This window comes from Argentina anserina, chromosome 2 (genome assembly GCF_933775445.1).
Source record: "Argentina anserina chromosome 2, drPotAnse1.1, whole genome shotgun sequence".
Lineage (NCBI taxonomy): Eukaryota > Viridiplantae > Streptophyta > Magnoliopsida > Rosales > Rosaceae > Argentina > Argentina anserina.
In genome coordinates, this window is record NC_065873.1 from 5,014,895 (window position 1) to 5,037,638 (window position 22,744).

Below are 22,744 nucleotides of genomic sequence, written 5' to 3' on the forward strand. Positions count from 1 at the left end.
TCGATCTAGTGCTGAAGCAGAGTACAGAGGTATGGCTCTAGGAGTATGTGAATTGTTATGGCTTAGAAACTTGCTACAAGATTTGTGTATTAAGCCTAAATGTGCGATGCAGCTGTACTGTGACAACAAAGCAGCTATTGATATTTCACAGAATCATGTGCAACATGATTGTACAAAACATGTGGAGGTTGATCGTCATTTTATAAAGGAGAAGCTAGATGCGAAGATTATTAGTTTTTATTTTGTTCCTACAGAAGAGCAACTTGCCAATATGCTCACAAAAGGAGTATTCAAGAAAGTTTTTTATGACTCACTTGGCAAGTTGGGCATGGTTGATATGTATGCGCCAACTTGAGGGGGAGTGTGAACGTAAATCACGAGTAGTGGAGAACAACGGGTAGTGAAGAACACTTTATAGGTGTATATATAGATGATTGTTAAGCAAGTGTAATATACAAGTTCAATTGTAATAGCTTTTTTGACATAAGACAACACAACCACTTTCGAACGACCCCAAAGGGTAGGCAGTCCTAAATACGGAGGAAACAGAGGAAATCCCAAACAAACAAGAGATTTGAGCAATCAAACGTACGTCTGTATTCAGACTAAAGAACAAAGAGGACTTTGCATAATTGATGTTATGTTCGGAAGTAGAGCTATAAGACTGAAGCAGATACTTGAGTTGAGCTGCATTTTGCCAAGTAGCTTGGAAGAAAAACAAGGAATCGTCAGCAAATAGTAAATGGCTCACACTTGGACCAAAGGGAGAAATTTGTAGGAGAGACAACCACTGTAACTGGCAAGCTTTCCGAATCATAGTACTCAGTACATCACTAATAAACAGAAACAAATAAAGCGACAATGAATCCCCTTGACACAAACCTCGCGAAGGAGAAAAGAAAACTGATAGTTTTCCATTGGGGAGGATAGATAAGGTAATAGATCGAATACAGTTCATTACCAGCATAGTCCAATGAGGATGAAAACGAAGGCGGAGAAGAACTGCCTGTAGAAAATCCCAATCTACAGTATTGTAAGCTTTAGAGATGTCCAGTTTCAAACCAAAAGCTCCAGTACCAACCTGTTTAAGTAACTTCAAATGATGGAATAACTCATGAGCCACAACCACATTATCTTGAATCTGCCTTGAGTGCCTTCCCATAACAAACGCTGCCTGGTTTTCAGAAATCAAAGAAGGCATAAAAGGCCTTAACTGATTAGCCATAAGCTTTGATAAGATCTTGTAAGAGAAATTAGATAATCCAATGGGACGAAACTGAGATGGATATTCAGGATGAGCAATTCTGGGAAGCAAAACCAAGTGGGTTTTATTAAGCTCCGAAAGAAGTTGTCCAGATTGGAAAAAAGAAACACTTGCCTGATGTATAACTTGCTTCACAATATTCCAATAAGATTGAAAAAAGAGTCCAGGAAAACCATCAGGTTCCAGGGCTTTAAGAGAACACAAACCAAAAATGGCAGAGCGAACTTCTTTAGTGTAACAGGAGCAAAAAGAGCTTGGTTCATAGCCGAAGTGATAAGAGGATCAACCAAATCCAAAATCTCAGAGTAATCACTAGAACCTGAAGAAGTATATAGAGATTGAAAGTATGTGAAAAAAAGTGGCAGCAATGTCAATATCAGAATCTGACCAATGGCCTACTTGATGACGAATACGCAAAACACGATTACGTTGCCGCCGCTGAGAAGCACACTTATAAAAAAAATTAGTATCGTTATCACCAAGCTTCAACCAAGAGACACGAGACCGTTAATGCCAAAACTTCTCTTCCAAACTCGACAACCTTTCAATCTCCTGAGTAATAGTTCGAATGCTCCGGAACATTACTATTATGCAAATGATTCAGTCTAGTAAGCGAAGTCTCAACTTTCCTATGCGCATTAGGAAAAGCTTTAACGCCCAAGCAGTGAGCGATTTCTAGCAAGCCTTTAAATTAGCAACGCAAACCGGCATAGCTAACGAGTGTGAAGCAGACACCCAAGCTTGTTGAACAATATTAAAACATGCATCAGCAGAAGTCCACACATGTTCAAACCGGAAGAGTTTAGGAGTATGGGACTCATTAGGATGAGAATCAAACTAAATAGGGCGAGGGTCGGACCCAACAATCGGTAGATTAAACACCTGAGAGTGAGGTAAAGTATAATAGAGCTGATCATTACCCAAACACCGATCCAATCTTTCCATAAGAACCACTTGAGCATGATAAGTTCTAAACCAAGTAAAACAGGGCCCCTGATCTTAACCTGTATGATTCAGAAAAGCATGAAACAAATCCATTCTCCATTGTAAAGGTAAACAGACCCAAGTGATCTTACAACGAAAATCCTCCGATACAAAGTGAATCTCTGTATTGATTACATTCAAGCTAGTAAACAAAATAGCCACATGATTTCCAAAACAAAGCCAAACCCCTGGAAGTATCAACGGGGTCAAACACCATACTTATCAAACTGTAACTGAGGCAAGGGCAGCCAAAGTACCAATTGGAGGAATTGGGGGATTTGGGATTGAAGGATCAGATGCCTCAAAATTAGGAATTGAAATTGGAAAAGTCTCGAACCAACGAAGGCAAGGCTTCATCCAACAAGCCAGAAGTTGTAGTGAGAATTGGTGGAGTCGTAATCATTATCCGGTTAATCTAGTATACATCAATGTATGTTATACATCCGACATCCAACGGTTGAAAACAGATATTATTTTTCTGACCTCACTCACAAAACAACATCGACCGTTGAATGTGAAATGTATAACATACATTGATGTATACTAGAATTTTCCTTCATTATCGGCTGATAGAGGAATGAAAGTCAAAGAGCATATGTTGATGGGCCATAGCAGATTGAAGGGCCTCTGGATTAAACATTGGGCCCAAAGTAACATGCCGTGGAATATTTGCTGCAGCCGAAGACAAACAAGCCCAATTCCATATCTTTAACATCATCAACTAAAGTAGAAGTAGGGGTAAGAGACTGCAGCCATTCATTAGTAGCAGAGACTTATTTTGAGGTGGAAACTTCAGATAATTAGGTATCAGCAGTAGCAGAAACTCATTCTGAGGTGAAAACTTCAGACATTCAGGTACCAACAGTGACAAAAGCTCCACTAGAGGTAGAAGCATCAAACATCATGTGAGCCCCAAAGATATTGACGAGCTAAATTGAGATTGTACGGTGATTACTTTACGATTTCGATAATTATTAAAGTAATAACTCGAGAATATTTTTCAAAGTTTTCAGATAAGTGAATCTCTGAATAAGAGTCGTACACGTTACGACGAGTACTTGAGAATATTCGGAGAATTTTCTAGGTTCCCGAATTATCTTATATGATTTTCTGAAGTTCGGAAATATAAAGAATTATTTAGAAAATCAGGAATTATTATGGTGCGATCTGAGCCATCGATTTTGATTAATTAATCTCAGGCATTTTAATCTAATGGGCTGGCTTATATACTCAGAGGAAGAGAAAAGAGAAAGGAAAGGAAAAAAAAGGGGAAACAGATCGAGCTGCTCCCCGACGACCCGGCGACTTTCCGACGCGACTCCGCTGTCGTCAGGCCAGCTCCGGTTGGCGCACTAGCCCCGTCGTGGCCGCCTCCTTGTCGCCGTCCTCCCTATGGTTGTTCATTGACCAATCGCCACCGGATGAGAAAGAATCGAGGGAGAGAAGGGCCGACTGTTCTTGGTTTCTCCGGCGAGTTTGCAGCGATTTTCGACGTCTCCGGCCTCAGTTTGGCTTGATTTCGGTATCATTCTTCATCTCCTCTTCATTTTCTACAAGTCTGTATAATTAGTTTTTGGATTGGGTGAAGTTTTGATGAATTTGGTTTTGGGTTTTTCATGTTCTTCATCGTTCTTCAACCTTGGGACTGGTTGGGTGTTCCTTGACTCGAATTCAATCTCCTTGGCGTCTTTGGTGAAGCCTTGAATCAAATTGGAAGGGTTCTGGACCGAGTTGATTAGTTGACATCAAATTGGTGGGTTTTGTTCCACCGAGCTCATGGAGAAGGCTTCTGGGAATAGTTTTCTCCAAGGTAGTTGCAGCTTTGAATTCAAAGTGCAATTTAATTGTAGGCTGCTTTGAATCCTTGGTTGATTAATTCAGTCTATTTGGAATACAGAGATTGCTTTTATATCGAATATTGGTTTCAGTTCATAGTTGAACTGTGAACTTTGAATTGGTTATATTTTGTGAAGTGGTGAGGAATTAAACCTCTCTGGTTATTGAATTAAGGTTTCAAGTTGATATGGTTATGAGTATAATTGTGGAATTGGAATTTGCTAGGAGAGTTCCTAGTAGGAAATCGTTTATGATTGGGTCTGAACATTGTGAAAGTGAAGCTAATGGTGGAAACTAAGCATAAATTGATTTGTTGTATGTGATGTTATGAACATAACAAGAACTATGGGGAGTTGGTATCATTACTGAGAATAGTACTAGACTCCGAACTTGGTTTGATTTGAATGGTAGAATTAACTTGATCGGATTCCATGTTTAAATGGATGCAAGCTTTGTACAGTGAAGTTAAGGAAATGATATTTTCTTGATTTAAAGGGATTGTTGGGTGCCCATAGTAATCTATGAGTGCAAAATGAATTGAATTAAGTATAAGCAAATTAGAAGTGAGATAATTATTGTTGAGACTATGATCAGAAGTTAGCTTGACATGAATTTCATGTCCTTGCTGCTGTGTGTTTTTTATGGGTGTCCATAGTAATTTCTTAATTTCTATGCGACCAATCTTATATGTCGATATTGCATTATCGATTTGTATTCGTTGAAAGCGTGTTTTCGCTTTGATTTGGTAAATTGTCGGATTAGATGATTTATTAGTAGTCGTAATTGTATATGATTGTGGTCAAGTCATTAATGATTGTTATGTCGGATTAGGGTCTCCAATTATCCGGTGAACGGAAGTGGAAAACTTGTGACTTGCAGAGTATACGAGGGAAACCATTGGAATCCAGGTAGGGATTCATTCTTTATCTCGATTAAGCTTTCTATAATTTATTAATAAAATGGTGTATGTTTGGTTTGGTTGTTTTAATACTTCATGTATTGACCGAACCGTGAGTGATTGTGATGGCTTGAGAGGGTGACACTAATTTTCTTGAGTTCGATCCCATTAACCTCCGGAGGGTTTAGTTACACTGGTTCATGCGAGTGCCGATCTTAAAGATGGGCTCATAACGTGTGTGTAGATAGTGGACGTTCTCGTTACGTTTACCTGTTTTATATGGATTTGAGGTAAGGTCGTGTAGTGGGTCTATTGGACCGACCATCAGCTGATATTTAGTTTTGGTTAGCCGTATTGAGAATCTATGCACCGATTATCGAGTCAAGATTTTTATTAAAGTTTGTCATTAATTCATTCAATCTTTATTTAAATTGGTTTTACACTGAGCCCAGTTAATGTTTTTGAAATAATCGAGAAACCCTAAAACAATGTGTTTGCAGGTACTGTGCACTGAGACGGGATAGTGGAGAATGTGGTAGGGTGGGTTATTCAGGTTTTTTTGAACCATTTCTCATTTTTCATTGTAAATTCTATCTTTTTGTTTGTAGTCTTCAAAAGTTAGTTAAAGCTAGTTCCGTGTTTAGCTTTGTTGGTATTCCTTTATTCTAGTTCATCATTCTAGAATATCAGTTGTATCAAGTTCTGGGGACGGACATGTATTTTGGGAATAATGATTCACTCTATTTTAAGCTTTTGCTGTGATACTCGAAAATTTCTTATACAACTTGCTTTGCGTTTCTTTAAAATATAAATAAGGTTTTTGATTTACGTTTGATCGACTTGTGGCACTGTGACGTGCTTAAGCTGATGAGGTGTCGTTTGTGGTGTTACACATCCAAGTTCCTGAAGGAGAACTAATAGTTGAGAGAACAACTGCCCCTCCCGCCATCACTCATACCCCCGACCAACAATTTATTGGTGCAGAAGATCACTCATCTGAGGTATGTCCATCCACTAGTACTAGTGGTGAATGTGATAGTGGGAAATATGTGTTACCAAATAAGTCTACTAGAGGTCAACCCCTTAAAAGATATGAACCTAGTTTATAGGCCAAATCAAAATATTCAGTAGCCAACTATATGCCACTAGGAGATAATCAAAGTCATATGAATCTTTTTTGAATCAAATATCTATTGTATCAGTACCTAAGAAAGTGCAAAATGCATTGGGAGACTCAAAATGGGGAAAAGCAATGGAGGAAGAGATGGAGGCATTGCAAGAAAATGATACTTGAGAACTTGTACATCCACCACATGGCAAGAATGTTGTAGGGTGTCGTTGAGTGTTCACTGTGAAGCATAATGTGGATGGATCATAATGTGGATGTCAAGAATGCATTTCTTCATATAGAGTTAGTTGAAGAGGTGTATATGAGCCCCCTTCCAGGGTACGTAACTACTTCTTCTGGTGATTTTGTGTGCAAATTGAGAAAGTTTATGTATGGTCTCAAACAGTTACATCGTGTCTGGTTTGGGAGGTTCTCATAGTTTATGCGGAAGATTGGTTACAAACAGAGTAATTCAGATCATAATCTGTTTCTTAAGCATCAACAAAGGAAAATAGTAGCTTTGATTATATATGTTGTGATGATATGGTGATTACTGACAATGATATTATAGAGATTGATTGGCTGTAAAGACAGTTGTCCTCTGAGTTTGAGATGAAAGATTTGGGTGACCTAAGTACGTTTTAGGGATTGAAGTAGCAAGGGGGAAATACGGTATATACTTGTGCTAGAGGAAGTACACACTTGATTTGCTAACAGAGATATGTATGTTAGATTGCTCACCTATTGACACCCCTATTAAACAAAACTATCGTTTAGCAGAGTATCCAGACCAGACACCAACTGATCAAGCTTGCTATCAGATGTTAGTTGGGCGCTTGATTTATTTATCCCATACCAAACTAGATATTGAGCTAGTTCATGCATAATCCAAGTGATAGTCACATGGATGTTGTTGTGAGAATTTGAAGGTACCTGAAGTCAGCTTTAGGGAGAGGAGTAATGTTCTCTAAACATAACAACATTCTTGAGGTTAGTGGTTGTGCAGAATGGGCTGGAAATATTATAGACAAAAGGTCAACATTGGATTACTTTACATTTGTAGGAGGTAATTTAGTCACATATAAGAGTAAGAAGTAGAAAGTTGTAGCCTGATCGAGTGTTGAGGCTGAGTATAGAGGTATGACTCATGAAGTGTGTGAATTTATTATGGTTGAGGAATCTACTATGTGATTTGGGTGTTAAGTTGAAAAGTGTTATGCAATTGTATTGTGACAACAAAACAGCAAATGATATATCACAAAATCCAGTACAACATGGTTGTACTAAACACGTAGAGATAGATCGTCACTTCATAAAAGAGAAGCTAGATGCAAAAATTATTAGCTTCTTTTTTGTCCCTACGGAAGAACAGCTTGCAGATATACTTATTAAATGAGTTTCTAAGAAGACGTTTTATGACTCACTTAGCAAGTTAAGTATGGTTGATGTGTATGTGCAAATTTGAGGAGAAGTGTCAACATGAGTCATAGAATGTATTTTAAGAATGTACATCATATAATTAGTACTTACTTATTTTGTATATGGTAGTACATAGTACATAGGGTTGTAGTACAATGTAGACTCTATATGTAGCTCCAGTGTGAGATGAATAGATATCAGAAAATTCATTCTTCAAATCTCGTCTTATTTAACTAGCTAGACGACAATCCGGAGGTCATGGATGCACAACAAAACTTGACCCATAACCGACCATGGACCGCTTGCAAGCAAACGATCAGCAGCCGACGCCGATAGTGCAAGTATAGCAAACACAAAAGATCCATTTGAAAGCGCTCAATTTCTACCCATGCATTCGTAAGAATACGAATTAGGGTTAAAACATGCAAAGGGCGATCTGAGATTACTATACCAACAAGTTGAATATGTTGATCAGCAACCGGTTCAGGAGGTTGAAAGTGAAGGAACATCTCACCTTGAATTTCAGGTTCATTAAACAGGATGAGGAGGAGAAGGAGGGGAGGATATGGGTGGAGTAGGCGAATGTTTAGAAAGCTGGGGTGGTGATGGCAAAGGGAGAATACTAGTTGAAAGTAGGGGTGGACACGCAGACTCGAAAATTAAAAAAAAATTATATCCGAATTCAAACCGAATCCGAAAAAACTGAACTGAAAATAAAAAAATAAATCAAACCGATTATGTTTGGGTTGAATTTTGGGTTTAGTCCCTCATAAACCGAACGAAACCGAACCGACCCAAATAACCCGAAAGTCAACAGTCAATGTCATCGTTTTGGTATATTTTACTTTTATTATTTAATAAAAAAAGTAAAACTAAAGCTAGCATAAACCTAATTGATCTAATCAATCTTGTAATCTCTCTTATCTCAGACAAACAAAAAACTTATGGTCCTCTCTCTTTCTAAATCCTCACTTATTAGTTTAGCGCTATATTAAAAGTTCACTTCATTCCGCAAAACTAGTTTATCTAACTCCTCGCTCCCCCCTCTTCTCTACTCCCTCCTCATTCAATCTCCATTTTTTGTCGCTTCTTTTTGTACTGTTATTCTAAAAATTGAAGTCTCTAATCAATGATTTTATTAATGTTTCATATCCTCAATGAATAAGTATCAATAACGGCTTACATGAGACTTGAAAGAAGACTTGGACATACCAAATGACCTATATGATGGACTTAGCGAGGTTCAATTACCTAAACTCATAGGGAGTGCAAATATTTTGTTCCTCTCTGATTTTAATGCAGTATAATTTTTTGTACTTCAGCTAAATATGCATTGTGGAGATGTTGAGTCAATTAGGTATGGAATAATCATTAGACCATTTGTTTTTCATCTTTATGTTAAAATTTGTACTTCAAAATTAATATATAATATTATATATTTTACATACGGATAAAACCGGAAAAAACCGAATCGAACCGTACAAGTTGAATTAAATTATGAGTTTTATCTAAAATCGAACCTTATTGACTATATCCACCCCTAATTGAAAGTGCCATGACAGCAAAAGAAAAGGAAGAACCGGAGGGAATTGTGGTTTCTAGGGTTTGAAAAGCCTCAATATATACATAAGTAGAAACTCATATAAAAACATGCAGAGTCCAAACGAGAAATACGTGGACGGTAAGAGATTAGGGAGAAAGAGAAGATGAGGATGAAGAAGGTAACAGAATAGACAGGTGTTAAGAACATGGGAAACAGGTTGCATGAAGAACAGGTGTGTTTACGGAGTACCACAAGAAGCCATGTAATCTGTAGAAAGGTTACTGAGGTGAGAAAACAAGAAACGAGGAAAAAAGATAAGATTTGAGGTAAGATTCAAAGAAAAAAGATGAAGAGAAGTGAAGAACAGGGGATAAAAAGAGTAGACAAGGAGCACAAAGGCGGTGTGATGAGAACAAAGGATAATAACCAATACTCAAGAAAGAGTAAGTTGCTATCAAGAGAGAGAGAAAGACCTACATGTTAACTTGCTTAAGAGGCCGGTTGCTTGTTATCGATCTGATGTTAAAATATGTTAGACAGCTTGTTATATTGGCAAAATTAACTTAAACTGGTTAATTACCATCTGTTCAGAGACGTAAAAGGTGAGTGCATTTTATTGATAGGGTGAGAGATTCGTTCTCACGCCCATTTTGTTTCTTCTTGAATGATATGGTAAATTAAGAGATGTAATTACCTAAGTAACCTAACTACAACGGCCATTACATGTATACATTATAATGATCTGCTTAAATATCTGAAATTCAGATTGATATATCCTGGTGCCAAACATTCGGTAGCTTCAGCTAGCGATCACGTACTATTCCTACAAGTGATGCAATCGGCAAAGTTTGGTGATACTTGTAACCAAAAAAAAGGTTTGGTGATACTAATTACTAATTAGGCCAGCTGTGCTTTAATTTGTATTAACCAAAGACGATGTATGGTACTTGCGTATAAGAAGAAATTGAAATATACAAAGCAGTCTCTCTTATGGTAAAGATCAAACAGTCACGTACATGTACTAGTTGTTTACCTCTCTTGCTAAACTTGTAAGACAAGATGGGCATGTGGTATGTCTCTACGTACTCTACTCCATAAGCTTTTTGTTGAGACCTTGAGAAGTTGATCGAGATAGAAGTTTGATAGGTAGTTAATTATTTGGTATACCATAATTGAAACCGTCCATTTAATTATGTGATGACATTTATATCACCTGATAACATAATCTAGTTGATTTTTCTTCTCAATTTGGCTGTAAACTTCGCCATGCTTATCATCAAGTCAATATAGTGTCCCATGAGCGAGTTAGCTAAGTTCGCTTCTATTTTTAGGGGATCTTGTAGCTGGGGGTTATACCTCCGGAAGTGATAAGCTCTTGCTCATTACACAATCTGTAATTCTATATTATAGCTTCATTTCAATACAAGATCTGATATTGAAAAAAATTTCCAAACATAATCAGTCTCTTTCTCAGAATCATTTATAGAAAACTGCTTGACGAATGATCTAAAATTTGATGAATATTTCCATTTCCGGTCAGGAACATTCTAGCTATGACCACCCTACTATATATTTTGTTCACCTATAGACGAGTTTTGGTAGCATAAATATGCGTGTGATTAGGGAAGATTATACACATCTCCAAACCTGTTTACTAGTTGTACTGTGGGAATAGAAGCCATAACACTGGGACTAGAAGTCATGCCACAAATGAGACATTTTCTAAATCTCACACTCCTTGTCAAGGCTTAAAACGAGTACCCCATACGCGCTTCACACTTTCCTAATTCTTAAATTGTTCATGGGGTCAACTATGCTTATTTTTTATGTTCAATCATGATTCCATACTTTCACGTATGGGCTTCTTCTCTATATATACAACCCGGCCTCTCTTTCTCCACCCACCACCATCCTCAGTTTTCTATACTTCATCAACCCAACAAAAGCTAAACCATCTCTCGACAAATCTCTCTAATGGGCATATGTGCATCTACTCAGTGCCTGAAGGAAGGTGGCAGAGTTGTAAATGGTTCGATCACAGTCAAGATCGTTCACTTGAACGGAAAGCTACAGGAGCTCAGGAACCCAGTGCAAGCCTCCCACATTCTCTCCAAGAATCCCAACTGCTTCCTCTGCCCCTCGGAGTCCATGTTCGTCGACGCGGACGCCCCTCAAGTTCCTAAAAATGAAGAGCTGCAGCTGGGCCAAATCTACTTCCTCATGCCGGTTTCTCAGTTAAAAGCACCACTGTCTCTCCAAGACTTGTGTTCACTTGCCATCAAGGCCAGTGTAGCTCTTGAAAAGGGTTCCAACTTATCGGCGATGATGTCGCCGGGTTCAGACATAATTGGAGGTGGATCGCAGCCAGGGTGTTGCAGAGTTCCAACAGTGGGTTTGACACGGTAGAAATGAGTTCGAGGATGAGGCGAGGCAACCAAAGAATTAATTTTAACTTTTCTGGTTGTTAATTTATATGTCTAATAGCATAGTAGGCACATCTTTGGAATGCAGCTGTTTGCAGAAAAGCCTGATCGTGATGGCATGGGAAGCAAGCAAGAATACGTCAAATAAAGCTCAGGAATTACAGATAGGAGATAAGATCAGGAAACGTGTCATAGATATAATCTAATTAATTTGTACTTAAATATCTCTTTCTTGACTACTGCAGGTCATCAGAACATGGTTTTGTATGCATGTATCAATCAATATGATTTGAAGGTAAATTCTCAACGAGACTTTGATCCTTTCGCTTGCATCAATCCTATTAAGAGATGGACAGAATCATTTCCATTAATTAAATTAGGCTAGCTATGATATTGTATAGTCTGGTATGTGTTGCATTTATCCTAGAGAGACTATTCACATGTCAAATTAAACTCAGAAGTGTACAGTGCATCGATCAGGGTCACTAAGCTGATAAGGAACATATAATTAAGATGATGAGGAGGAAGTGTCATCTCTCAGGTTATGTTGAAGTAAAGTAGACGTCATAGGATGATTGGCAAATTAACCACGAACATTCATCCAATGACGCCAAACGTGAGCACTTTCCTTTAGCGGACTTGCAAGATCTTACTGAAAATTATACTTCTTGTATATGCAATTGTTAATTTTTATTCTCATCTTAGGTATTATAATCTAGGATATTTGTGGGGTGTTCAAAATCTCAGGGAAGTTAAACTTTGACGTCAATGAGTGTGGCATGTCAGGTCTCGACTCTAATTTGTGGGGTGACACATTTATTCAATGAGGCCACGATCATTTTTGTTGTATGAATGAACAATTACTATTTCAGTCATATCGAGTTTACTGTAAATTTAACATGATCAACGACTCGTGAACTCAAAACAAACAGTAGCTATAAAGAGAGGTTCACCTTTACATTACAGCTGTGTCTTCATCTTATTAAATTTTGAAAACAAAACAATTTCAGAGCACATACATAAGATCAGAGATTATCAGTCTAAGGCTCTAAGAAGAGGGCTTCATTTCCGTTTTGATAGCAGCAACCAACTGATCATAAGCTTCTCCCCATGCACTCTTCATCTCTGGTGACCAGATATCTGGTACTGCTTCTTTTATTGTTTCCAACAAAGCAAACTTGACCACCTGCAATTGAATTGGTCAGAAAGAAATATGAGAAAAGGTAACTTATTTGCATCGTTGTTTTTCGAAAAATCACTTTGATCGATTTCAAATTTGATTGAGAATTGAGATCATGTATACCTCATAATGTTCATCCACTACTCCGGACTTGAAATGCACTGTACCTAGCTTTTTCAAGGTTGAATCCCTCACTGTAACTTTGCCTGCTTTACGGAGTTGAACCGCAGATTCACAAGTCTGTCATGGAAATAAAAGAATCAGCAATGTGGCATAATCGAAACCTTGATGCTGCTAGACAGTTTGACGTAAATGTAAGTTATGAGACTGTTTAATCTGAATCAATGATCTTCTAGTTGTTATTGCTGAAATGTGTGCTCCAAATGATCAGGCTAGTGCAGCAAAAACATGTTACCCCTTGATTAGTGAGTTTAAATAATTACCATAACAAAGACAGACATAGCATGAGTCTTGAGCTTGGGATTCTTCTCCAGAGGAATTTCAGAGTCCTTCAGGAATGAAAACAGCTTTGCCGCTGATGGTGCAATTTCAAAGACCCTGCATATTTTTCATCCATAAATTAGACCCTTTAAATCCCCATATTTCAAACAGCAAGTTCTTAAAATAAGAGAATTTAATTGTGATAAATTAAGAATGCAGAGAAAGTAAGATGTAAGATTTACTTACTTCAAGAAAAATTTAAGACCCAACTCAGCAGAATTCTTCTTCATTACAGCCCATGACTTCACCACCAATGCCTCCTGCTCTTCTGTGAAACCTCTGCATTCCATGTTTCTAATTTCTCTACACAAACTGAAGCTAGCACTCAGAGTTGAACTTGGTTATGGAACTGAGGATGTTGGAACCATTCATTTTTGGGTGGGTTTTATATAGTCTATCCTCTGAGTGTCAGATTTGTCTCTTGATGGCACTCAAGAGCCATTCTTTCAATATTTTCTGCATAAAGATCTGCAGGGGCATGTAGGCATGTAGCACATATCCGAAAACTAGGTGCTGCCTGTGGCTAACTAAGGGAACATGGTTTTAGGTTTGTTCAACTCAAGTGACGCAAGCAAGAACATAGTATTGAGTATTGACCCAACTTCTATCTATCAATTCCAGCAATGCTATTACATAATTATCTGTACGTGTGTAGGATCAGTTGAATTATAATGTGATTATTTAACAATGATCCGTAAATCACATGAATTTTTATAATCTATATATAGCTAATCTTAAAAAGAATTTCCAAATTTTCATTGATGACGCTACTGGGAACACTTACCTAGTCTCCACAAACAAATGTATGAGGTCTATTCCTGGTCGCATTGGCCCAGTGGTTGAAGGAAATAGCTTTAAACAAAGAGAGATGGCCAGATGGGGGATATAAATATTGCAACCTTCCAAGTTTTTGTAGAGGTAGGAGCCATGCTAGTTGACAATTAGTACTTTTATGCGGCAAAATGGAACACAAAAGCTAATTGTATATGGTTTCTCTTGTAAAACCAGGAGTGCAATATTATTGACCAAAAAGGGTGCAATAATTCATAGGGCATCTAGGGGAGACCACGCTACCACTGATGTGAGGATTGTCCTAGTTAAACATGATCTCCGTTTTCTTTCTCATAACTCATTTGAGCTGGTTAATCACTTCTCCTTAAGAAGTCAAATCAACAAAGGTCGGCCAACGGATGCTATGAACCTTAACATATTGAAAGTTCAGTTATATCAGTAATATCAGATTCTACCATCAGACTTGAGATTGGACACTGCAATCATTTAACTTAAGAGAGGAAATTATCTTATCTATACACTTCAGAAGTATAAGATTGACCAGAACTAACACAACCTTAACTATTATTATGATTGAGAATAGGGCAGCCGTAGATCATCAGAAAGGAGATTCCATTACAGCATATCAGAAGGAAGCAACATATACAGAAAGACGGAAGGATAATACTTCTAACCGCAGCCGTAGTTTACATCAGGTCTCGCAACAACTGAAGAGAAAGGAACTTCAACTCTTTCTTTCACAACACATCGAGCCTTCCCATCTTCCACAACAAGGACTCTCCCAGGGGGACATTCAACGGTTGATCTCTTATCTTCAGTTGATGGTTGCTTGAAACGACTTAATATATTGAAGGCAGTATTACTTCGCACAATTTTAGACCCAAATCCGGACAGGCTAAGTACAGATACCACACCAACAACAGTAAGCACTGTTTTGGCTGCTGTGCTGAGGAAAGATCTCAACCCTATTGAGCTTTTTGATCGCTCTGTATCACTCATATTATCCTTCGCTCCATTAACATTGGTGACAACCCCATTACGTAGAGGTTTGTGTGTAGGTGGCAAATAGCCATTTTCAAGAACAAAAGTGTGCGGAGAGCGGCTTGGATATGGAGGAAGCAAGAGATCATTACTGTGATCCACTGTTTCACCAGCAAAAGCAGAAGCCTCATGTATCACTTCCAAATCTTTCCCTTTGTACTCTTTAATCTTGTTCAGCAGCATCTTGCGACTGCTCTCAATCTCAGCAAGGGAAACTTCTCTTTCATACCTTTGCTGCTGTTGCAAAGTCTGATGACAAGAAAGGAAACAAGAGTTTCAAATTTAGTTTAGGAAACCGATTTAGGTACAAATGACTGACCACCCATAGTGTCACTTTGTAGAAAATAAATCAGTTGCATTTAGGCAAAAATACAGTTATACATTTAAAAACTATCACATAGACCTATAGAAAATAACCGAATTTGGCGCTTGGATTGAGCAACCAATCAGTTATAATAGATGATGAGCATATGTTTTGATAAATTAAAAGCAACCAAAATAAAAAGAAAAGTTTGGATATGAGGTCATGAGACAAAAACTCAAATGCAAACACAATATTTCTCATTCTAATGAATATTCAGACTTAAAACAACTTTTCTGCAGTTTCACTAAATTGCTTCCAATGCAGACACTCTGTGTCCATGTTGGTGAATCAGTGCATTCACTCATCTTAAATAGATACAGAATACACATCAAATTTTGTTAAACGCATGGCATACATGTTTAAATAATCGCATGTATCTGTCATCAGATCTTTTAAGACACATAAATTACAGTATATTTTCAAGTTCAAGCACATTTAACATCAAAATTAGTTGGCTTCCTGAAACTCAACATGTATTCATTACACTAAAAATACTACAAAATGAAGATGCAAAAGTGGTAAAAGGAGGTTCGAAAGATTCAAATATCAACACAGGGGCACTGACTAGTAGGAAACAGAAGAATAAAGACCAAGTGGAATCCTATTACACTAAAAAGACTACAAACAGAAGGTGTAAAAGAGCTAAAACGAGGTTAGAAAGATTCACATACCAAGACAGGGCACTGTCTAGTAGGAGACAGAAACATAAAATTGAGCGGATTCTCAGTAATATGGGTATAGTCTAGGCAGCTACATGAGGTTAACTACAGGAAGCTATTAGCAATGGAGGTGAAGTACTACTTCATGGTTTCCAGTATCCAAAATACCAGTCTAGAGAGTAATTAGCACGTGATATACCACCAGTTCACGTACAAAACTTCACCACATTCAATAAACTTGAAAGGAGACTGAAAAACAACTTTAAGCCCACAAAACTTGTAAACAGAGGTAAAAATGATGTATGTGCTATTAGAGGGCTTAGAGGAATGGTCAGGTCCTTTGTTAGCTGCTATGTGCTCTGGGGTCCAAACTCCCTCAATGCACCTCCTTAGCTAGAGTTTTCAGGGTTTGCAGGAGGCCACAGTTTCGAGAAGAGTCTGTTTTTGGGTATCATAAATTCGCAATAAAAATTTATGTGTATGCAACTACTGAGGAAAGGGCATTGTCATTAATTAGGGGATAAAGATTGGTCTTAGTTAACACTGATTATCTTCCAATTAGTTGGAATATCTGCTATAAGAACTACAGAACTCTACTACTGTAACTCTGTAAGCAATGTCATCTAGAAAATACACAAATTGCGAAACTGCTAGTACCATGTAGAAGTGTAGAATTCTATAGAAACATAATATTTTGAAGTATCAAACTTCCATGTCTTACTAGCACCTACAAAATTCAAGCAAGATTGCATTTTTAGAACAACCTCAAGTTCACCATACCACCTAACATACACATGAATGCATACACTAGATAAAATTGAAGTCTTGGTTTCAAAACTTGAGTACCCAATTGCATTTGACAAACTATAACATCAAAGATTAGGCCTTTAAAGGAAACTAGGGGTTTTGGGAAGTCTTTACCTGTAAATTAGAGAGTTGACTCTCAAGGGCTTCAAGGGCATCGCAAATGTTGAAGAGCCTCTGTGACTCTTCATCTTCTTCACCATCTTCATCACCCAAATCACCATCAACATGGAATCCATTTTCCTTTTTGGGTAATGGGTCATTGCCTTTGGGGATGCAGTTGCTGATCTTCATTCTCAAGTCTGTGGCTTTGGCCAGAACTAGACCAATACCCTCTTCCTCCATCTCTGCTAAAGCCCAAAGAATCTCAGAGAAAGATTTGAGGGGTTTTGATGGTGGGTTTGAAAATGAAGGTGTTTTAGTGGGACAAGGTTTATCAGTGCCGCCAAAAAGAAGAGGGTATGGCTTTAGGCTTTAAGGCTTTAGGTTTTTTTTTTTCAAGTGATGCTGGTGCGGCTATAGTAGATATCATTGTTCAGCCAAATGCCAAAACCTTTGCTCAAAGACCTAAAGAAAACAGAGTACCCAATACCTGAAAATAAATTGAGGGATATCCCAATACCCAAAAACAATATGAAATATTAAAAACAAAAATTGTGGTCAAGTTCCTATGGCTGCAATAGTCCACATGTGAGCAGTGAGGTCCTAACTTTAGAGATGGTATAGTTCCAAAACACTAGGGCTAATGAATTAAAACATTAGAGAGTATAGTCTCTATCTTGTGTTGTTTCAGCGAAATGAAACTAGTCAACTTACTACTACAACGCATTGGAATGGCCTTAACAATGTGTCGCATCTACTGTATGATCATCTAAGAGCATCTCCATCGATTAGTTCTGCAAGATTCTACTGCTTCACCATCTTGATTCCTTGTGCCAAGTGAAAAAGGCATAGCTTCCGTTGCTGATCTCAAGATCGAAATAAACCTGCTAGAATTCATCCATCATCAATTGTTATGTAAAATGAGGCTGATTGGTGACTTATGGGAGTGCAAAGTCCGCTTCTTATGTTGTATGCAGTGTTTGACTCTCAGATCGTTCATAGGAATGAACGTGACCGGCAAAGACAACGTCTACTTCATTATATACGACCCATTCCTCAAACATAACCCTCATGGTTTCACCTTCCATATAATGATGCACATATATAGCTGCTATACATTGGACAATGCAAAAGAACAAGATTTTCCATAATGCTGAGTAGAGGACAACAGTGATAGATGCTGAAGCTCTCTTGATGGAGTACTTCAGAGGAGATGTGCTTTCAGATTGAGTAACTGTTCGATTTGAATCAGGGAACATCAGGATCAACTTGAGGAGGCGTTATAAACGAAAATCGTATAGTGGTAATGTGGTATTCCCGGTCCCAACTTCATAGTAGTATTTGTAGATGGTACAGTGATAAAGGTAACCAGGAGGGTAACCGAAATAGCTGTAAGAACAATGCCATTATTAGTGTTAAGCTAATAGCCTATCCCGGTAAGGAGCATTATAACCAGGAGGTGCTTGGAACACATCTGAGTCTAAATACATCATGAACCAAGTAATTCTTCCTCGAGTAAGTACTAGTGATCTCTAATTTTACAAAGCTTAACAATAAGAATCGTACTAGAATCGTCACCAGTCACCAGATCCCTCACTGAATTCAGTAAACGAAAAATTACACTCTGCGACCAAAATTTTATGGTCATTAACTCGTCATATATTTAGTGACCATGATTCTATGGTTACTATTTCAACATGTCTTTAGTGACTGACCATCGTCTTGTGGTCACAAATAATGACGGCCTAGTGCCCAATAATCCCAACAAGTTCTTCACTAACTCTATTGCCAATAGTAATGGCTTTAATTGTACCATTGGTATTTACAACTGTACAAATCTGGTCATACAAATCAATCTGAAGGGTTTGAGAATGGTAATTGTTCAATTCTAATACAAATCTGGTCATACATATCAAATTTGGTCACAGTAGCCGTTAACTTCCATCCCAAAATATACAAAATGTCATGAAAGCCAATTAAAATTTAAAGGAAATACATACAATAACATGAACGTTCCCTCACGCCCTTTCTATCTGCCAATCATATCAATGCTGCACCTGTACACAGTGTATGTATATCTAGATTGATAAACACGAGCAGATATAACACCAGTGATCAGTCATAAAAATTACAGTCCGGTCTATACTTATTTTGTACAACCACAGACCAATATCAACATATGATAATTTTCATTAAAACAAAACAGATACTGATAAGTATTGGGTTCACAGTGAATATTATGGCTACTTGTACGTATATAATCCACTGATTAATACTTTTTTTCTATCTTTCACTGATGCATTTTTTCATATCAATCTTCAAAATTAGTCTCTTACAGGAAAGATAAAACTTATATTCAGGAATCTATGTGTCCACGGTGGGAAAACAATTACAAAAAAAAAATATTTGTTTAACTTTCAGCCTCAAAAATGAAAGTGACCTATATCTGAGATTGATTATCCATATAGAGCTTAATCAGCTTATTGCTATCCTTATAAGGTGTTTCACCGACCCTTTATAAATTAAGAGACACTGAGCAAATGTTTTAGAAATACAATCACATTCTAATTATGTTTTCATTATACTATGCAACTGTAACAAATGAAAGTGGATCTAAATCTGAGATAAATTATCCATATAGACTTTATTGCTATTCTTGATAAGGTGCTTCAGCCTTTATAAATTTACTGAGCCACTGAGCCATTTTTAAAATATAAAAAAAACAGTCGAAATGCCCATTGTCTAGTATATCACATTCTAATTATATTTCTACTATACTATGCAATTGTAACAACACATGTGAATTGTGTATGCGTACCTTCATTTTTGGGAGGATAATTGAGCCAGAAGTTTGAGTACTAGTGTGTCAGTGTGATTTTGTCTTGCCTTTGGTGCCTCCAGTTCTTCATTTTGTTGAGCAGCTCCAACCTTAACCTCCTCTAACTCCTCTTTTTGCTGAGCTGCACTGACCTTAACCATCACCAACTCCTCAGTTTGCTGCGCTGCAGTAGATTTCACAGACATCAACTCATCTTCAAGCTGCATTACTTGTCTTTCCGCTTGATCTGCCCGTTGAATAGCCTCCTTCACTTGAGCATTATATGCTGCAAATCTAACCCTTTTCGGCATGGGTTCAAATTTCTTTCGTCTTGTTGGAGATGAATCACCAACTCGATCAGCATTCCTTTTTCTCTTCTTAGCAGACATGGAACACGTGATGTCTCTTTTCTCAAGCTCCTTCAATAAATGATGAGCTGCTTCTCCTTTGGCGGCTTTTTTAGTCCAATCTTTACCCTCCCAATCAACAGCTCATCTTTCAGCTGTAAACTCAGCTTAACATGAACTGTTTCACCCTTCGTTTCAGTTTCTCCTTTTAGAAACTAGCCAAGGGAGCCACATAGCACATTCAGTTCACGCAAGGGAGGCAGTTCTAGTGTATCAGGAGTCACAGTTGGAAATAATAATGGTTTATAGACTCCATACTTCCTTGAGATTAAGTCCCGTGTCGATTAGTATTGCCCCCGCAATACTTTCCACTATGTCTGCAAGAGCCTTGGGACCTTTTCTGCCATGTGGTTTGATATCATTGTCATGTCCAGATAGGGAGTTTGCATATTCTCTTATTTCACCTTGAAGTAAACCAGAACAATGTTGTAGATGCTGTTGAAGGTTGTGTATAACAGAAACTTCAGCCAACTTCGCATTGCTGACCGGAGCTCTACACAAGGGCCCCAGCTCGCCTGGATCAATATCCTTGTGGCTCTGATAGAAATACCATGTGATAAGTATATCTAACACACAATCACCAAGAAATTCTAGTCACTCATAAGAGTTGCCTTGCTCAGATGCATGTGTTATTGCCTCGTCCAAGAGACTTTTTGCAGAAAATACATAATTAAGCTTTGTCTCCAGGATTCCGATCTCATCATCCACTCTCGGGTGCAAAAAATGAAGTGATGCAGTCGTAATTGCTTCCGAAATCAAGGATGGGTTTAGTTCTACATCAATGCCGAGCCACTTCATAAAACAAACTGCGCATCCAATCCACTGCTTACAAAATAAGCTCCTACAAGTGCTCCCACACAATCAAATATTCTTTTCGAACCCATCCATCCATGGCTGTTGTCACTGAACTTTCCAATTACAACTTTACGGCTGGTACGATAGTTGCTATATACCGGCACTTCTAAACTATCAACTCCGCACTCTGATTCTATGGAGAGTTGTCCCGGACCAATCCAACTGTGTGGATCAAAAGCATTATAGCGAATGTATCCCTCTACGCTACGATCTATTCCTAGTCTGTGCAGGTTTGCATAAGTTGACATCCGCAGAGAAGTTAATTCTCCTTCACGTCTGTTGGGATATTTAAGGAAAAGGTGGCACCCTTTAGCATACTTTAGGACTGAATCACCAAGCAATTTCAAACGGTCCATGGAAAAATCTTCTTGGCATTGACTTCATGTAAGTGCTTCTAGGATTAATGAGCTTGATATCTGTAAGCTGCTAGGATGACCACTATTAATCTCTTCTCTGAGTTGGCTAGCTAACATCAAGGATTCTAAGCGATGAATAAATAATGGTAGTAAATAAAATGACTGTAAAACATCTCTTCGAAACCCGGTGCAGACTAGAAGCTCAGGAAGCACACGATCATACATACTATGTTCCTTTTCATTAACATGACCAACTTCGCCATTAAAGTTCACAAGAAGGTTATATGGATTATGGCTTGGCTTCAACCACAACAGAGGCTGACCTGGATACTTGAGCACCACCCCATGTCTTTTGTGAAGGTAATCAGCATAGGAGCTGTATCGTGAAGATTCCAAAGGACTCTCAGCAGAAGTGTCAGTTAAAACCTCCCAAACAGAATATAGAATTCCTGTGTGGATTGCCACTACCACCATATCTTTGAAATTTTCTTCATCATCTGAGCAATCAGCTAAGTGGTATTTACCGGTCCCAGATGAGCAGCTCATTCCCGGTGATCACTTCCTTGGGTCACCATTGCAAGGCTGAGCATAGGAGCTGTATCGTGAAGATTCCAAAGGACTCTCAGCAGAAGTGTCAGTTAAAACCTCCCAAACAGAATATAGAATTCCTGTGTGGATTGCCACTACCACCATATCTTTGAGATTTTCTTCATCATCTGAGCAATCAGCTAAGTGGTATTTGTTAGCGTGAGTCATGTATATAGTTTAGGAATGTAAATTAAATTGTTATTACTTTCCTAGTCTAGATGTGTAGTACATGTACGGTTAGGGTTTGTACGTATTGTATCTCTATATATAGCCTCCACTGTGAGATGAATAAGATATCAGAAAATTCATTCTCTAAAACCTCGTTATATTTGACTTGGTATCAGAGCAAAGATCCAAAAGGACTTTGTCTCTTTGTTTTTCCGCTGCACTTTTTCGTTGAAGTTTTCCCAACGATTCTATTCTATTCTCCGATCGAAGTTTTTCCGATCGTTGTTTCTCGCTCCCGGGTTACTGTTCACGGAGTTGGTTTGTTTCCAGCCGTGCCCAAACCGATATCCAGCCGTGCCCAGCCCAGAAATCACCGCCGTGCCCAGAAGACGCCGCCGTGCTCAAGACCGACGACTGCCGTGCTTGGTCCCGACACCTGACGCAGGTTTTGTGATTTTATTATATTGCTACATAACTACTGTTTTTGGTATTTGTGTTGCAATGGGTTCTGGAACAGAGAGTTCTAAGGTGAATGATGTTCAGACATTTGAAGTATCTGTCAAGAATTCTGAAAGTGGTTCCTTTGGGGGGCCCAAACTCAATGGAACCAATTTTCGGAAATGGAAGAAAATCA

The 22,744-nt window shown here is 38.1% G+C and overlaps 2 protein-coding genes, 1 long non-coding RNA gene and 1 pseudogene across 3 annotated transcripts; 2 read left to right on the forward strand and 2 right to left on the reverse strand.

Annotated features, from left to right (window-relative positions):
• The first annotated feature begins 3,516 nt into the window (after window positions 1-3,516).
• LOC126785156 (uncharacterized) lies at window positions 3,517-5,783 on the forward strand. The gene is made up of 3 exons (XR_007671027.1): window positions 3,517-4,058; window positions 4,916-4,992; window positions 5,483-5,783. It is a non-coding gene; the product is annotated as an uncharacterized LOC126785156 (long non-coding RNA).
• A 5,243-nt stretch (window positions 5,784-11,026) lies between these two features.
• On the forward strand, window positions 11,027-11,623 carry LOC126783829 (uncharacterized). The gene is made up of 2 exons (XM_050509362.1): window positions 11,027-11,440; window positions 11,537-11,623. The coding sequence occupies exons 1-2, from the start codon at window positions 11,027-11,029 to the stop codon at window positions 11,621-11,623; spliced, it is 501 nt and encodes a 166-aa protein (XP_050365319.1).
• Window positions 11,624-12,286: 663 nt separating this feature from the next.
• LOC126783830 (plastid division protein PDV2-like) lies at window positions 12,287-17,306 on the reverse strand. The gene is made up of 7 exons (XM_050509363.1): window positions 16,934-17,306; window positions 14,623-15,238; window positions 13,941-14,055; window positions 13,343-13,492; window positions 13,099-13,213; window positions 12,779-12,895; window positions 12,287-12,661 (listed from the first exon to the last, which is right to left on the reverse strand). The coding sequence occupies exons 1-7, from the start codon at window positions 17,159-17,161 to the stop codon at window positions 12,524-12,526; spliced, it is 1,479 nt and encodes a 492-aa protein (XP_050365320.1). The 5' UTR covers window positions 17,162-17,306; the 3' UTR covers window positions 12,287-12,523.
• A 1,617-nt stretch (window positions 17,307-18,923) lies between these two features.
• LOC126785145 (endoribonuclease Dicer homolog 3-like) lies at window positions 18,924-22,095 on the reverse strand (annotated as a pseudogene).
• Between the last annotated feature and the right edge of the window lie 649 nt (window positions 22,096-22,744).

Bases quoted from the DNA above. Each gene is read 5' to 3' on its own strand.
- LOC126783829 (XM_050509362.1), top strand. From the start codon at position 11,027: ATGGGCATATGTGCATCTACTCAGTGCCTGAAGGAAGGTGGCAGAGTT. The intron at 11,441-11,536 runs GTGGGTTTGACA...TATGTCTAATAG, and splicing joins GGTGTTGCAGAGTTCCAACA to CATAGTAGGCACATCTTTGG.
- LOC126783830 (XM_050509363.1), bottom strand. From the start codon at position 17,161: ATGGAGGAAGAGGGTATTGGTCTAGTTCTGGCCAAAGCCACAGACTTG. The intron at 13,214-13,342 runs GTAAGTAAATCT...AAAAATATGCAG, and splicing joins GGTCTTAAATTTTTCTTGAA to GGTCTTTGAAATTGCACCAT. The intron at 12,662-12,778 runs GTATACATGATC...ATTCAATTGCAG, and splicing joins TAGTGGATGAACATTATGAG to GTGGTCAAGTTTGCTTTGTT.